Source organism: Nicotiana tabacum, chromosome 8, assembly GCF_000715075.1.
Source record: "Nicotiana tabacum cultivar K326 chromosome 8, ASM71507v2, whole genome shotgun sequence".
Classification (NCBI taxonomy): domain Eukaryota; kingdom Viridiplantae; phylum Streptophyta; class Magnoliopsida; order Solanales; family Solanaceae; genus Nicotiana; species Nicotiana tabacum.
The window spans coordinates 210,198,499-210,217,160 of NC_134087.1; the positions used below are offsets into that span (position 1 = coordinate 210,198,499).

General features: G+C 37.8%; 1 protein-coding gene across 1 annotated transcript; it reads left to right on the forward strand.

The window, feature by feature from the left end:
- Window positions 1–17,083: 17,083 nt before the first annotated feature.
- Window positions 17,084–18,478, forward strand: LOC107805529 (putative UPF0481 protein At3g02645). The gene has a single exon (XM_016629587.1). It carries the CDS (start codon window positions 17,084–17,086, stop codon window positions 18,476–18,478), a length of 1,395 nt encoding a protein of 464 aa, XP_016485073.1.
- Window positions 18,479–18,662: the final 184 nt, after the last annotated feature.

Sequence of the window (18,662 nt, forward strand, 5' to 3'; positions counted from 1 at the left end):
AGCAAAATCTAAGAAGGTCTTTTAGAGAAGCACAACCAAAAATTTTCCTCACAACAGACACATGGACTTCATTACAAAGAATAAATTATATGTATTTGACAACCCACTTCATTGATTGGGATTGGAAGTTGCATAAAAGAATACTAAATTTTTGCCCTATCACTAGTCATAGGGGTGAAGAGATGGCTAAAGCTATTAGGGATTGTTTGCTTGAATGGAAATTAGACAAGGTTTTTACTATTACCGTGGACAATGCTTCTTCAAATGATGTCACAGTCAAAGAATTGTCTAAACAGTTAGATATGTGAAAAACTAATATGATGAGTGGTAAACATCTTTATGTGAGATGCATGATGCATATACTAAATCTAATTGTGCAAGATGGTTTGAAAGAACTTGATGCTTCTGTGAATCGTGTTAGAAATATTGTGAGGTAAGTGAGATCTTCGCCAACAAGGACCTTAAAGTTTAAACAGTGTTGTGCACATGTAAAGGTATAATGTACCAAAATGTTGTGTTTGGATGCTCCTACTAGGTGGAATTCCACCTATTTGATGTTGGATACGGCACAAGTCTATAATGTTCATCGAAAGAGGGAACATTATAATGTTTATCGAAAGAGGGAACATCTGATTTAAGGAAGCATATTAGGCGTTGTCTTGAGCGTCTTCCTGGAATCTGTATTTAAGAATTAGAGTCTGCTGCTACTGTTAATTCTGTTATTTTTGTTGCATTGCTGGTACTACTAGAACACTAATTCTGCATTTCTGCTATTGTTAATTCTGCTGCTACTGTTATTGCACTATTTAATTCGATTGTTAATGCTGCTATAGTGCTGTTAGAACATTAAAATTTGCAGCCTGTTAATGCTGCTACAGTGCTGCATTGTTCTGTTATGTGTTTTTGTTAATTCTGCATTTTTGAATTTCCTTGTCACTCAGCAGTCAGCACAACAATATTTGGTTGTCTTTGTTTCCCGTCCCAGTGAGCCAGCACGCTATTTTTAGTGTGTGTAAGCAGGATTTTCTTTGTTTCTTTAGAAACAATATATGTTTCTGCCTTTATATTTGTATTGGCCACTTGTATTCCTTGCTACATTGGTTGCACAGTTCCTTACTTCCTTTAACACTACTAACGAGTCACAGTTAGGCAGCATTTCGTTGTTCTTCATCAGCGACTATTAAATCAAAACCGTACCGAACCAAAGTAATAAATATCGAACCGTACCAATATATTTTGATACGGTATTTGATATACACAATTGATAAATCGTATATCGAATCGAAATTCTTAAATATCGAACCGAAATACAGAATGCCTACCCCTAGTTCCAGCATAAGTATACTAGAACTCCAGTATATTATAATGGAGTTCTAGCATAAGTATACTAGAATTCCATCATATTATAATGGAGTTCTAGCATAAGTATATTAGAACTCCAGCATAATATACTGGAGTTCCAGTATAATATACTGGTCCAGTATAATATGCTGAAAGTTCATACACATGTGCTCCAATCTCCAGTATTTTATGCTAGACCTTTCCGCATGTTGGAGTTACAGCATAATATGCTGGAAGTTCATACGCAGGTTTACCGATCTCCAGTATATTATGCTGGACCGGTCCCTGTTGCAGCAAAATAGTGGCTATTTTTTATTGATTTTGCAAATGCTGGCTATTTTTTGGATGACCAGTCCGAAAACTGGCTAGCCCATGCTATTTTTACAACATCAGTCCCATATAAGGGCTTTCTTCCGATGAATCTCAAATGGGGTCCTATGCGGCACAATCTCGAATATAATCGGGCTCTAATGTGGATATCGGGCCTTCGATGGGAAAACAAAACAAAAGTAAAAAGAAAATTTAACGGTAAAAACTTTCCCGCACCGGATGTATACACCCGCCTTAGTTAAGTTAACTATAAAAGATAAACTAAGGCTATTAAGAGTCTTATTTCTAATAAATAAATAAAAATTAAAAAGGAATTAAATTCTTAATAACAAAAAATATAACGATACAAAAAATAGGTTTGCCGTGAAAGTGCCTTTTTTTTTTTTTTTTTAAATTTCGTGCGGCTCTTCAATTCCAAGTTCTCCGGTGGTTCTTCTCCATCACTCTCCAAGGACCAGTGGCGGAGTCACTCATTGGCAAGGGGAGTCAATTGACATCCTTTCGCTAAAATATTACACTGTATAAATATGTTAAATTCTTAATTTTTAACATCCTTCTGTGTATATACTATACGTTGACTCCTCTTGATTTTTTTATGTGCTTACTTATTTATATTTTGACTCCTCTTAGTTAAAATCCTGGCTCCGCCACTGGCAAGGACTACTACTAGTTTGGGAGTTCAAGAATTGGTATATAACATGTTAGTTCATACTATTTTAGAAACATGTGCATATTGAAAGAATTCAAGGACTACTTTTTGTGCATATTATTTCTACCACTGTTTTTATTTCTCCATTGTCGTTGAGTGAAAAACCTCATTATTTTACTTGTCTGATGCTTGGAAAAATCAAAAGTATTGGTACTTTTATAAATATTAAAACAAATACTCATGGTTTGACTTTAGGATTTAGGAAAGCCTTTTACGTCAATTAATGTGTACAACAACAACAACAACGACCAGTATAATCCCATAAGTGGGGTCATCAATTAATGTGTAGAAACGAAAATTTTACACCATTAGTTCATTTTTATTTGTTTACTATGGACTTTGCACGTTTCTTTGAGGAAATGAGTTAAGAGTTAATAAGTATTAACTTATGACATTTAAGAAACTAAAACTAATAATACTCCAAAAGAATGTAAGCTACAAATTCATTGTCAAAATAGAGAACACATAATTTCTCAGTTCAACGCTTATCAATTAGTGTACTAATTTTTACTCATCAACAATTTCTCTGGTCATTAGAAATACATAACTTTCATAGTAATGAGCTAGAGTTAATAATTACTTTATTAACTAATGATCAGATTTAACAAAAACCCAGATGAGAAGTAATAAATAAAGGTTGTCTCATAGGATACATGTAGAGAAAGAAAGTATACTTACTTTTAGTGAGATAATCGTCCATTCCTAGTTTAATCTTCTCCCCAAACCTGCACAAATGGATTGTAAATCTACCTTGACAGAGATGAAAGATTGGAAGAGTAGAAAAATGTGGCCCTGGTTTCAGTATACATACCGTCATTCATAGACTTTGAGAAGAATATGCAGATTTAGGTTCAGGGACCAGCTAGAAACCCTTTTGTGAACTAGACTTAATTCTCTTCATCGGTCTAATAAAAAATTAGACAATTAAGGACCAGCATATATTCTCATCCCTAGTAGTGTACTTTTAGGGACCAAATTTGAACCCGGTCATTAAATGTTGGTCCCTAATAAGGCTTTTTCTTGTAGTGTAAAGAAGTAAGGAACTTTTAGGAAAATCAATGATGAACTCAGGATCGTTCCAGATCTACAGAGATCTGAATCGATTCAAGTCCAAGCATTGGGTTTCTTGAAGAAAAGAGAAAGGATAAGAGAATTTGGCCTTTGAATCAAGGATTTGAACCGTGAAACTTCGATAGAAATCACTCACAGACCATGGACAAACTCTTTGAAAAGCCTTAAACAAGATCTGGACCGGATCTCTTCGAGGTCCTTCCATAAAAACCACACAATCGAACAGTCAGGGAAATAGGAGACAAGTAGAGGCTTCGTGCAACCATAGAATGCCATAGATCGGACAGGGATTTAGGGGATTAGGGCTGATTTTGGGTGGCGGCGGCTAGGGTTAGGTTTAGGTCTTAGAGAGAACGGAGAAGAGAGGGTTTCAGGGCGGCTGTTGGTGAGAAATGGCCAGGTTTGGCGGGTCGTTTGGAACTAAAAAAGGAAAGGGTTAATTGTAGTCGTTGATCTCTGTGATCAACGGTCGAGATTGAAAGGGTTTGCGGTTGGGTTAGACATTAAGGTTTGGGGTGGGTATATTTGGGTTGGTTTAGTTGAATTGGGGGGTTAAAATTGGGCTAGGTAATTAGGCTAAATTCGAAATAAGAGGGTCATTTATTAAGTACCCTATTTAATTGATAAAATAATTTTTTAAAAATAACCAATAGGCTGATTTTCATGCCTGGAAATATTTTAAAATAATTACTTCATATTTTAAAAATATAAAAGGCTATTTTCTGGTAAAATAATGTAGTAATGCGTGTGTGGGCTATTATTACAAAGTAATTACAATTGCAGCCTAAAAATACAGAAGTGGCTATTTATGAAACAATTGAGATATAGTACGAATGCAAATGATAAAAATAAACCATAAAAATTATTATAAAACTGTTTGAGATGCAATTAATGATTGTTTTATAAATAAAATACTGGAAGAAGTTAGTTAAAATATTTTGAAAAAAATGCAGAAATTGTATAAAAATACTAATTGATGCCAAAGCATAGTTTTGAAAATATTATAGGAAAAATTGGGTATCAACACGTGGCAAGAATCTAGTCCTTTCGTAACAAACTCGTAACGGCACTATTTCGGATCTGGTCGTGCTTGGCTCCAATGTTCCTCGAACACTTTGATCCTCGGGCATTGCATTTTTTTTTTGAGCTCGAGTTTGGTCCATCAAGCTCAAATTCGACCTTTTCCTAACTCGGGCTTAGAGCGGTCCCTCAAGGAACTAAAATCGGGCATACCCGATTTCGACCATTTACAGATAGTCCCCGCATTTCTTAGAATAAAATGATAAAAAACGATTTGATCTTCGATCTTCCGGTACCTCGATCATGAAGTCGACCCCATGACGTCAGCGACTGAAGTGATTGAAAGGTCGTGTCTACACAGTTCTCAAGACCATTAATTGAGGGCGGTTGATGGTTAGTCATTGGTTTCATCAAACCGGTGAGTGACTACTATTTAAATAGTTTCATTCTGTAACTTCACAACCATTTGCAAATCTTTCTCAAACTTCATCAGCCTCTCCTTTTTTTCCCGAGTTCTTCCTCAAATCGCCAAAACTTCTGTGCCACAGAAAGAAAAACCCTCCTCATCTTCACGGTCGGCAGGTGGTAGAGAGGCAGTGCCACTTCGTATCGAGGAATGCATTCCCGGGCCGTGTGAGCCATCCTCTGATTTCAAGTTCGATAAACATTCGTCAGTTCCGGGACGATGCGAGCCCGTGTCTCATTATATTTGTACAATATCTGAGGCCGATCTCAAACTGGTAAAGAAAGACTGCCACAGGAAGAACAAGGATGTGGTGATCCCTTCCCCGAAGAGGACATCACTACTCATGTGGAAGGATATTTGAGCGTCTATACCTATCCTTTCACGTTGGGTCCTGTCGACCCACTCTGGGTCTCGTAGATCCAGTTATAATTGATTTTTGCCACCAATATTGGGTTACCCTTAGCCAAATTTATCCTTTTTTCTAGCGCATTGTCAAGCTGCTCAGTTTCTTTTCGAGCAAAGTCGAGGGGCTGTCCTTTACATTCAAGCACCTCATTAGGCTCTGCAGCCCTCGTTTCTATCGAGGTGGTTTGATAAAGCTTCAATGTTGGTCCTCGAAGTCGTTGTTTTCTAGTATCGATGAGGATAAGGACCGAGGGTGGATGGGTCAGTTTGATCGAATTAAAACTTCTGACTTGATTCCAGTAGAAAGGATACCATTATTCGAGGAATTGAATATGAAGCGTAAGTACAACACTTTTGGTAATGCTTATTACTATTTTCCCTATTCTTTCTTTGTCTGACTTTTCTTCGATGGTGCAGCTACTCCCTGATTTCCCGACGCAATCTCGGATCTTGCCGGTTGGGTTCGACAGTTGGCTTCTACTTATTCTCATGCAGAATGTTGTTGGCGCAATCTGGCCAAGGGCCGATGGGAAGCCAAGAATCATGGTGAGCTTCCTTATTTACATACTTTGATGTTTTTTCAGCAAAATACTCACTCTCATGATACCCAGGTCTCGTAGATTCCGTTAATATGAGGACGCCCCGCCCGGTGAGGAGGAAGCCCCTAAGCCAATAAATGAGAAGAAAATGAAAAGAGCTTCGCCTGCGAGTTCTCCGAAATCCAAGAAAAGCGGGGCTCAAAAGCTCAAGGCCGAGATTGTAGCCCTATCCACAGAAGTAGTTCAATATCTTCGGAAGGCGAAGAAGAGGAAGAAGACGTCGGTTGTCCGTTGGTGGCTTGGAAGAGAGGGAGCAGTGCAGCTCTGAAAGCCGCCAAGCCATCAGATACGATCTAGTCTCGAGTAGAAGAAATTTCGGAGGGGAGCTCGAGCAGATTCCCCGAGCCATCGAGTGGCAAAACCGCTCTTCACTTCGGAGAACATCCATCAGGTAAGCCCGAAATCCTACTCTATAGGCCCCCCGAAGAGAAAAGAACTCCACAAGCGAATCACTTGGGGTAATTGATTTAGATGGATCCCCGCCTGGCCCCGTGTTTTCTGAGGGGCAATTCAGAGAGGCACGAGCCATGAAGACTCCTGACATGGGGGGCGGCCCACAAAGGGAATGATATTTTTTGGGAATGCCTTGCGGGGATCTAGGAGATCTCTGATCTTGACTCGCCGATGATATTCGACGAAGCTCTTCGTCTTCAGAATCATGTAAACTCTATTACTCATTATTTTCTTTGTGTTCAACAAATCCCGGCCGAACTGAGTCAGTTTGAGACCGACCTCAAAAAGCTTACTGAGGAAACAAAGTCCCTCAAACACCTTTACGTGCAGAAGGAAGAGGAGCTGCGAGATCTCCGAGCTGAGCTGGCCAAGGCTTGCAAGGAAAGAGTCGAGCTAGACGAGCAGGTAACTAAGCTTTTGCAAAAATACTGTCTCGGTCCGGTTACGGTGGCTAATACTTCAATGTCTCAGTTACAACAGAAGCTAGAGAGGATCGAGCTTCTCCGTCGGGGGGTCGATCAAATCAAAGCCGACTGTGATCGATAGAAATGAAGCATGGACCGCCTTGTCGCGCAGAAGGAGAAAAAGGCATTTCCGGCCCAACTAGCTTCGATCGAATGACATCTCTGAAATGCAAAGGGAGAAAATTTGGCCTGGAGTCGAAAGGTTGAAGAGCTCGAAGCCAAGTTGGCCACTGATCTTGCAAAGGCCAAATCCGGGGCAGAGATGCTCGTGGCTTCTTTTAGGATTGATGTTGAGGCTGCCAATATTCATGCCCAGGAAATCACCGTTGCTGAAGAAGTCAAGTTATTATGTGCTCGGGATCACACCAAGCAGCAGTCACTGAGGGAAACCCTCGAGGAAATGTATGCACGTGGCTTTGACCTCTTAGCGGATATCAAAAGTATGAAAGCTTTGAAGGAAGAGGTTGCCGCTTTGCTTTCCGACGACAAGGCTATCGCTAGTGGCTCCAAGAGCGGGGGATATGAAGATTAAGTCACCGAGGAGGAGGTTCTCGAAAACGCGGCTCCCAAAGGTGCAACTCCCGGGGATGTGGTTCTTGAGGATGTAGCCCCGTAGTAGATTTTCTTTATTTTATTTTTGTGTTTTTGTGCAAGGACCCCTCGTGGGTTTTGTAAATATCTTTTGTAAACATCTTTCATAAATATAAAGAATTTCTTTGCTTCATCTTCGATTTGTGTTGAATTCCATTTTGTCTTATTTGTGAAAAATTTGATTGTATAACTCTAATGATCATTCTGAATATTGGTTTAGACTCAGATCATAATAAACCCTTAGGGTTTTATTGATCAATATAATACCTCTTAAGGTTTTTGTTAATCCTCGAGCTAGGCTTAAATTGATTTGATGCGAGATCGGGATGCCGGGACTCTTGAGTCCAAGTTGAGTGAGAGCGAGGTATCGAACCCTATATATTTTGGCCCTTAGGCTCTTTTATATCGGCCCTTAAGCTCTTTTAGTTTCGCCCTTAGGCTCTTTTATATCGGCCCTTAAGCTTTTTTAGGTTGACCCTTAGGCTCTTTTAATTTGGACCAATTCGGCCTCTAAAGTGGCCATAATATTTTCCTCTTTTCGGCTAAAAGACTTAGTGAAAAATTTTCTATGCCTTAGCATGTGTTTTTTGTATCCGTTGGGTTTTTCGAAAGTTCAACGGATCGGAACCTTATTTGCAATTTGTTTGCCTAAACATAATCGAATACCTCTTGAGATATTTTCGTAGGTTGATGTCATCGAAGCCCTTAAATTGTTCGAGGGCTGAATTTATCAAAGCCCTTTATCATTTGCTTTTGCCGAGGGTAGCCTGATTTAACCTATTTTTTCAAAGTATTTGAAGGCCTTTAATTCATGGAAGAAGTTGGACATCTCCGAGCCACATTATTTTGGTCGTAGCCTTTTTATATGACCGTAGTCCTTAATGTGGTCGTAACATTCGGGTTTGTCTCTTGGACTTGTCTCCCGATAACCTTTCAAAATTGTTCGAAAGGTTAGTCCCCTAGTATGATGTCCTTAGCCTTTATGTCGATAGGATGCCTCTTTTAGATCTTATGAATTCGAGTTTTCGAGGTCTTATGTATTCGAGTTTTTGATGACTCAGATGTATTAATTGTCGATGACAGTTCCCGAGTATTCGGGGTGTATTTGCGTTCTAGCCTTTGGGCCATTTTTCGTAGAATTATAAGTATAGAGCTCGTAAAACAATAGATTTCTTTGAGATATGAAGTGTTTTGATACATAAAGAATGCTTCTTTGAATTATTTTGATACATGCATACATGTTTTGCCGTCGGGGATTGTCTATTCTATATGGACACGGTTCATCTGACCATTTGCCCCATTACAAGGTTCTCCTATCGAAGCTCTCTTTGGTGTGAAGTACTTTCTTCGAAAATATAACCCCCGAGTCTGATGCCTACCAGTATTCGATGTTGATTGAAAAGAAGCCTTGGATACTGTTGAGTTCTCCTTAGTTGGCATGTAGTTGTTGCTTCGTTAAAAACCTCGCCAGTAAAATCCATTTTGGGACAAAATCCGATCTAAGGAAAAAATAGTGCAACACATGCTTTAAAACCTAAGGCCTTCGTGTAAAAAGGTGCCTTCGATAGCTTCGATCAAACACCTACAATGAGTTAGTCTCAAATTCAAATGGACAAAAAGAGAAAATCATACCTTAGCAATAGTATCGTTTGAGTAATGGTACGTTCCAATTGTTTGGCAGTTGTTCACTTTTCATTGTGCTAAGTTTGTAAGATCCTTTACCGACAATTCTGAGGACTCGATACGGTTCTTTCCAATTCGGGCCCAGTTTCCCTTCATTCGGGTCTTGAGTGTTAAGGGTGACTTTCCGTAGAACTAAGTCGCCGATTCCGAAGTGTCGAAGGTTGGTCCTTCTATTGTAGTACCTTTCGATTCTTTGCTTCTGCGCAGCTATCCGAGCAAGTGTTGCCTCTCGTTTTTCATCTAACAGCTCAAGGCTAGTTTTTATAGCCTCACGATTTGACTCCTTCGATGCATGTCAAAACCTGGCACTGGGTTCTCCGACCTCGACAGGGATAAGGGCCTCGGAGCCATATACTAAAGAGAACGGAGTAGCCCCTGTGCTAGACTTCGATGTTGTTCGATACACCCAAAGGACCTCGGGTAGAACTTCTCTCCATTTTCCCTTTGCATTATCTAACCTTTTCTTTAGGTTTTAGATGATGGTTTTGTTTGTTGACTCGACCTGTCCATTTCCAGTTGGGTGATATGGTGTTGATAAGATCCTCTTTATTTTGTGTGCTTTGAGTAACCTCGTCACTTTGCTGCCGGTGAATTGTTTTCCATTGTCACATATAATTTCGGCAGGTATAACGAACCGACATATGATGTGGTCTCAGATGAAGTCAATAACCTCATTTTCTCTGACTTTCTCGAAGGCTTGTGCTTTCACTCATTTGGAAAAATAGTCAGTCATAAACAAAATAAATTTAGCTTTACCTAGGGTCGTTGGTAGAGGGTCGACTATGTCCATTCCCCATTTCATGAAAGGCCACGGGGATAGGACCGAGTGGAGTTGTTCTCCGGGCTGATGGATCATCGGTGCAAACCGTTGGCACTTATCACATTTTTTGACAAATTCCTTAGTATATTTTTCCATGTTGTCCCAGTAATACCCTGCTCTAATAATTTTTGTGAACCAAAGACTCGGCGCCGGAGTGATTTCTACAAGTAACTTCGTGGATTTCCCGAAGAACATAATCGGTGTCTCCCGGCCCTAAATATACCGCCAATAGCCCATCGAAAGTTATCCTGTACAATGTTCCATCTTCATCTAATGCAAACCTAGCAGCCTTGATTCGGAGGGCCCTCGATTCTTTATGGTCCGATGGGAGTTTTTCATTTTTAAAATAATCGATATACTTGTTCTTCCAGTCCCAAGTCAAACTTGTTGAATATATCTCGGCATGACCCTCTTCAGTCACAGACCTCGATAACTGGACTACAGTCTCCGGGACGATATCATCTTCTTCAACCGAGGATCCCAAATTAGCAAGTGCACCGGCTTCGCTATTTTGCTCTCGAGGCATATGATCTAGAGTCCATTCCTTGAAGCGATGCAATGTTACCTGCAGTTTATCCAAGTATCGTTGCATCCTATCCTCTCGAACTTCAAAACTTTTGTTTACTTGGTTTACCACCAACAATGAATCGCACTTGGCTTCAACGACTTTTGCTCCCAAGCTCTTAGCTAGCTCGAGAACTGCAATCATGACCTCATACTCGGCCTCGTTATTAGTCAACCTAGAAGTTTTGATAGATTGTCTAATGGTACTACCCGTATGTGGCTTTAAAACAATTCCAAGCCCGGACCCTTTCACATTTGAGGCACCGTCCGTAAAAAGGGTGCATACCCCCGATGATATACCCGATTTTAGTAGGAGTTCTTTCTCCACTTCGGGTACAAGGGTTGGTGCAAAAATCAACCACGGAAGTTAGCTAGGATTTGAGACTTGATGGCGGTTCGGGGTTGATATTCGATATCATACCCGCTAAGTTCGACGGCCTATTTGGCCAACCGGCTCGATAGTTCGGGCTTATGCAAAACATTTCGAAGGGGGTAAGTGGTTAACACACATATGGGATGGCATTGAAAATATGGTGTTAGCTTCCTAGATGCACTTATCAATGCAAGTGCCAATTTCTCTAGGTGTGGGTATCTAGTTTCAACATCTCCTAAGGTTCGACTCACATAATAAATAGGGAATTGCGTACCTTGCTTTTCTCGAACTAATACACCACTTACCGCTACTTCAGACACTGCCAAGTACAAATACAGCTTCTTATCTGCCTTCGGAGTGTGGAGTAGAGGTAGGCTTGATAGGTGTCGCTTCAAGCAAGGGTGGGCTCGATAGGTATTGTCACGACCCCAACTTGGGGGGCAAGACCGGCACCCAGTACCTCACCTATCCTTGCGTACCAACTTGCAACTAAGGAACCCTGAACATATGATGTCTTACTTTTGGCCATGGGCCACATTGCAAGACGACAGCGAATGCTGACTAAATATCAATATAAAACTTGGTCGACAAGGCCGTAATATTTATTGCAGCTTACAAACTAACCAAATATACATACAAGGCCTGAAAGCCCAACATACTGCACTAACTGACAAGATATGTCTACAAGCCTCTACTAATGGATATACTGTGATCGGAACGGCTCTCCGACCTACTCATGACATATATACGTATATATACAAGATATACATAAGTCTCTAGACCCGGAAACTCCGAAAGACATGGAGCTTACCGATCAAGCTGAACTCGGGCAACACTTATTGAAGAGGCCTACTCGTCCGTCTGTCTGACCTGCACGCATGAAATGCAACGCCCCCAGAAAAAGGACATTAGTACGAAATAATGTACTGAGTATGTAAGATAATATACTGAAAGCTGAAACTGAACTGATAATATAATAACTGCAAGTAGCTGGAAGTCAAAGATAATCTGAAGATATGCTTACCTGCTGATACTGACTCAATTCTCTCAATATAGTAAATAAAATAGTTGTTCGGCCCTATAAGGGCTCGATATACATATACATATACATATATATACATATACATATACATACATATACAAGTAAAATAGTTGTCCGGCCCTATAAGGCTCAGTATACATATATATATATGCTCTGCCGTAGTAGGCTCGCTCATAAGCGCTCGGCCATACTAGGCTCTGTATCTCGACCATGTTGGGCTCGCTCATATGTGCTCGGACGCAGCAGGATCGTCATATAACTTACCATCTGATCAGAGGTTGCCCAATAGGGGTCTGCCCATCGATTATAGCTCGATGATAATGAAAATACTTTTAATACTGTATATATATAAACTCTCTGCTCTCTTGACTGGGAGAAGGAAATACTCATTTAAGTATACTACCAAACTTCTATTTTGAAACTTGAGAATCTTCACTCCCATACCACCACTTTCTTTATTAATCACCTCATGTTGCCATTGGCAGATGCTTCATTCTCCTTTCACAAAGACACGCCGAACCAGAATATTCCACAAAAATAATTATACAGATTGAGAAGCCAAAGGAATTACTTGAGAACTTGACCTCCAACCATTTACAATCTCCTCTAGACATGGACCAAACAATGAATCGAGAGAGAGGGAGAGGATTCAGCCGTATATATAATATGACAAGTTTCCTCATATCCCTAATCTTATTCTGTTTGGCTGAGTAGCTATAGTTGTTTCACTTCGATTTCTTATTGGCTAGGAGTTAGTTTACTTCAGTGACACAGAAGTGCATATAGTAAATACAGAGGCGGAGCCAGAATTTGAAGCTTGTGGGTTCGGGATTCTAGTTCGTTTATGTTACTGGGTTCTAAATTAATAATTTATACATATTCAATAAATTTTTTAACATAAATACAGATTTTGGACCAAAGTTATTGGGTTCGGCCGAATCCGTAAGTGCTATGCTAGCTCCGCCCCTGAGTAAATAGTCAGCTTTGAGATGGTAGATGTAAACAGCACCAAAATAACTAGTATACAAGATCAACCTTCCTGTTCATAGGGTAACCCTTAACTACAATAGTATAAGATATGCTATTTAAGGATTTTAACAGAAACGGCTTCAAGAAGCAGAATTCAAAAAGGAACCATAGGAAAGAGATAATCTTCACCATTTAAAATTTAAAGGAAAAATATCCATCCAACACATTGCCTTGCCACCTAATTAAAAATAACTAAGAGTCATATCTCTTAGGAAGTGGCTTGCTTCCACGTGGGGTGGGGTGGGGGTTTTAAATCTTTATTCACTAATTTATTAATTAGGTAATACTTCGCTACCCGGTAATTAAGTATTTACCCACATAATTAAAAATTATTCCAAATTACTTAAAATACTTTTCACTTTTAATATACTTTATATACCTTACTGTAATATACTTTACTATCGTGGTCATGTGATAACATATAAAATTAATACATATATTATTACTTTCTTAAAATATCCATGTAAAAATACATATATTTTCTCAACTTCTAATTTTTTCTAATCTCATATAAAGAGTACAAATTTTCGTATACTTAATTTTTAAAATGGTAAAAATTACAATTTCACATTTAACGTCTTCATCACAGAAGAAATTAGAGCCAACTAAAATTTATCGTCAATACTGACATCATCATTTAGCATGGATTAGTATGGTTGGCAATCAACTCTTTGAAATTTTTGTTCCAAATAATTCAGGTGTTGCAAATGTATTTAAAATCTTTAGCTTCACGTAAAGACTGTCATTTTATTTTAGCTTTTGGGTTTTATGTAATACTATTTTGGCTTTAAAAAATGCTAGTGGCGACAAACGTTATTATTTCCTTTCTAAATTAATGTTGCAAAATGGTGGGTCACAAAACTTAGTAGATATTGCACTACTTCGCATCACACATATGTTGAGAAAATGAAAGCAAGACTTGGAAAGTCTTTGGACCGATTAGAGGAATAATTTGCTATATCCGAAAATAGTAATAATGGTAACTATTCAAAATTATACTTATAAAACTTTTACTAAAATATTTCACATAAAAATAATATCGCACTAACATAATATCTAACGATATCAATGTTATAAACTTATAGGGTCTAACAATAATAATAATAATCTTTAACCTTCTATAATCTCCTAATAGATATAATCCCTTTGAACTCATGTGAATTTACTACGGCACATCCTAATGCTAAGGTACGGGATGTAACAAGTATCGCTTTAATTCTTCTAAGGCTTGTTGGCATTCCGTGGTCTACGCGAAATCCTTTTTTTCTTTTTGAGCAAAGAAAAGAACCTATGACTTCGATCTGATGACCTCGAAATGAATCGACCCAAAGCAGTTATTCGCGTTGTTAGCCTTTGCACGACCTTTACACTATCCACGACCGTGATATCCTCGATGACCTTGATCTTATCGGGGTTAATTTTGATGCCTCGATTCGACACCATGAAGCCGAGGAACTTACCCGAACCGGCTCTGTGAGCAAATTTTTCTGGGTTAAGCTTCATGTTCCACTATCTCAGGATTTTGATTTTTTCCTGAAAATGAGTTAAATGGTCATTTGCCCACAGGGACTTAACCAACATATCATCAATGTAAATTTTCATCAATTTACCTATCTGTTCCTCGAACATTTTGTTAACTAGTCGTTGGTATGTAGGTCCTGTATTTTTTAGACCGGAGGGCATTATGTTGTAACAATAAGTCCCAAACTTAGTGATAAATGAGATCTTTTTCTGATCCTCTGAGTTCAACTCAATTTGATTGTACCTAGAATAGGCATCAAGAAAAGTTAGAATCTCGTGGTCAATCGTGACATCGATCATACGATCAATGTTAGACAGTGGGAAAGAGTCAATAGGGCATGCTTTGTTTAAATTCTCGTAATGTTAATCATGAATTTGATCGTCTATCCAAACGTCATCAAATGACATATAGGACCTCAAAATTGAGTCAATAATGGGGATGGCCACACACAAATAAATAATAGTACTATAATGCTCACAAGAATCCGGAACAAAAATATTATCTTTTTCGACTTAAACTTTTAAATATATGAAGAAAAAAAATTTAATGACCAAAATATGCAACGACCATTAAGGTAAAATGAGATTAAAAAATATATTGTACACAAACGATAACAAAACACTTTCAGCTTTCGTCTCATTAAATGTTTGGGGTCCCATTCGGGTTTAGTGTAACATTACCACCTTTCCTTTCATTTTCTGTTAGTTACTTTCTAAACTTAAATTGCAAACACGACAAATTCAGATCTTAAATGCACCGTGTTTGCGTCATTGAACATGGATTAATACCTAGGTATTATAACATAAATTATGGAATATATAAATAACTATTTTATTTTGGTTCCCATTTTAAGTTAACAATATTTAATTATCATAAAAATAAAATAAATAAAAACTTTTTGCACGTAATAAAAGTTATCATTAGATTTGTACTCCTGGTCATGTTATACGACTTTAAAAGCATATTATTAAGAGGTAAATAAAAAAAATTAAATTTAAATATTGTTTATATATAAAAAGAAATAAAAGCCAAAAAAATTAAATAGTATTTAAAATTAAATTAAAAATTTGAAATTTATAATCACATTCGAACATGCATTTCACTTGAAAACTAATGCAGTTTGTGAGTGGAAAAAATTCCGAAAATTTTGAAAAAGTTGTCAAAATCACTTTTTAATTTTTGAAAAATTCATTTTCAAAAACTTACAAAATTTCATAGAGAAACATATATTTTTTTTCAATCCGGAAAAAAAAATTATGATCAAATGGGTACCTGTATTGTCGTACTAAAATAAGAATTGTTTTACTAGATAGTACACATGTGCCAACTTTAGAAACTAAATTTTAAATTCAAAACTATTGTTCTGTAAGAACTTTTACTACTTTAATTGTCCTTTAAAACCTTACACCAACAATAACAATAATTCAGTATAATTTTATTAGTGGGGCCTGGAAAGGGTAGTATATCACAAATCTTACCCTTATCACGGGTAGAAAAGCTGTTTCCAAATAGATCCTTGGCATCCTTCCCTTCAAGAACTTCTCATCTTACTCTTGGGGTGACTCGAACTCACAACCTCTTAATTGGAAGTGGAGTTTACCTAGCCGAGCTAATGGGTAGAAAGGCACAGAATAGAAAACGTGGTTGTGAATCGTGTTTTTGTAAAACGCAATTTTGAACCGCATTTTACCTTAACGTCCCAAATAACCGTTAAAATAAAAAGTGGTTCAAAACCGTATTTTGCATATTTTGATAACTAAATTTTTTTTCCATATATTTAAATATTTTGAGTCCAAAAAGACCACATTTTAATTCCAAACACATACCCACAACACTATTGATTGAAATAATTGCTAAGTTTGTCCCTATCACAAAGCACATGGCCTTGCCTCCCAATAATTTTAATGTGTCATGTTACTCGTGCTCAATTTATTACCGTTGAATTTGTGTGAACATATTTGTTTATTAATTCGTATTAAAAAGGACTCGTTTTTTTATTTGAAAATAATTTATTTTTACATAATAATTTATAGCCACACATAATATATGTGCATTATTTTACATCACAAAAGCAAAAGTTTTTTTTTCTTTTCCTAAAGACCGTACCCAGTTAAATAGATTCATATAAATTGAAACGAACAGAGTAATAAACCTCAAATGTCACTTAGCCCAAATACAATGTGTATATATAATTCAAGATTCCTCAAAAATAGGGCTCCAATCACTGTCAAGATAACAACAACAATAACTCAGTATAATTTCACTTATGGAATTGGGAAGGTAATGTATACGCAAACCTTATTCCTACCCTAAGATAGAGAGATTGTTTTCAATAGATTTCCGGCATCCTTTTCTCAAAGAGTTTTTGTCTTTACTTTTGAGGCGACTCGAACTCAAAATCTCTTGATTGAAAGTGAAGAGTGACTACCAACCCACTTGTCTAACCACTTTCAAGAGTTCTCTTTAATATTTTGAACGTCTATCCAAACGTCAGCAAATGACATACTCATATAGGACGTCAAAATGGAGTCAATAATGGGGATGGCTACACACAAATAAATAGTACAATATAATGCCCTCAATTTAACTTCTCACAAAAAAATGACGACAGAATCCATTACTGGTTCTACTGTTAATGAGCAACGTTGGGTCAATGAAACTATAAGAGCTTTTACATCAGAATTGAGAGTTGATATTGAACCTACACCTTGTGTTTTTCAAGTTCCAAAAACACTTACTGAAACTAAGCCTCAAGCTTATACCCCTCAGATAATAAGCCTCGGACCATACCATCACTTCTGGCCGGAGTTATTAGTCACTGAGAGGCACAAGCAAACCATAGCCAAAAATTGCTTGAATGATCACCAGGTCCAACATTTTGCTGAAGAAGTTATCGATAAGTTGTGCTCAGTCGTGCCAGTCATTCGTGGGTACTATGATAAGTACTCGGATATTGAAGGCATCACATTAGCATGGATATTGGCCATTGATTCTCTCTACCTGTTGCATTTATTGAGCAGTTATGTTCCAGGTGATCAAGAAGTTCATGCTGTACAAAGAAAGTTGGCTCAAGATGTTATGATGCTAGAGAATCAAATCCCATCGTTTGTGCTGATTGAAACCCAAAAGGCTATCAATCAATCTTATAGCAATTTATTTACAGAGTTGTTCTACAACTTCTGTAAGGCACATTCTCCCCTCAAACTGGCAGATCCAAACATAATCCATAGCTTCAATAGTCCCCATTTGCTGGCTTTTTTGCACCATTTGATCATCGAATCAGGTATGTTATATTGGTTGGAAAAACAAAGTGGCAGCCTCGTGCCGACTCTTGGTAATCCCGGCCTTGTATGTTTCATTACTGGTTTGCCATGGGATCTCATCAAAGTTTTGTCTAAGAATATGGACAGCAAAAAGAAGCCTTTAGTAGATGAGATTAAAACCCCATCAGTGACACAACTAAACGAAACTGCTAAAATAAATTTTAAGCTCACAGGAGGCATCAGGAATATTAAATTTGTCAAGGAAGGTGGTGAACACGCGTTGTATCTTCCTGAGATCACTTTGAATTCTGATTCTGAAGTGATATTGAGAAACTTAGTAGCATATGAAGCAGTTGTTGCTGGTCAAGATGGGGCACTTAAGGTGGCGGAATATTTGGATTTGATGTGTGGAATTGTGAACACATCGAAGGATGTGGAAATACTCAAGAAATCAGGGATTATAAAAGGAAGTTTGAGTGATGAGGAAATTGCTGATCTCTTCAATGGACTACCTAAAACAACTGGAAATCATAAGGTGAAGTCTAGATTAGCAAGGATCATAGAGTCGGTAAACGAGAAATATGATAATATGTTAAGAATCAAGGCTCAAAGATTGATCAAGAAGCATATTTTTAAATTTCGAAAGTCTCTTACGGTCATTACAACCCTAGTTCTCGTATTGCTGCTTTCTATGCAAACAGTTTGCCAGTACTATGGCTGCGGCAATCATTAGTTCACTCCTGAATCGTCTAGTTTGCTTTCTTGTCATTTTAATTAGTTCATCACTCTTTTATTTTTATTTTTTATTTTTTATTTTCTCTTTTCTTTTCTTGGGGATGGAGGGAGGGAGGGGTTTCCTTATGTAGTGCGTTTATATTGTCCTCTTATTCAAATAAATGAAAATATTTGAAAGTCTT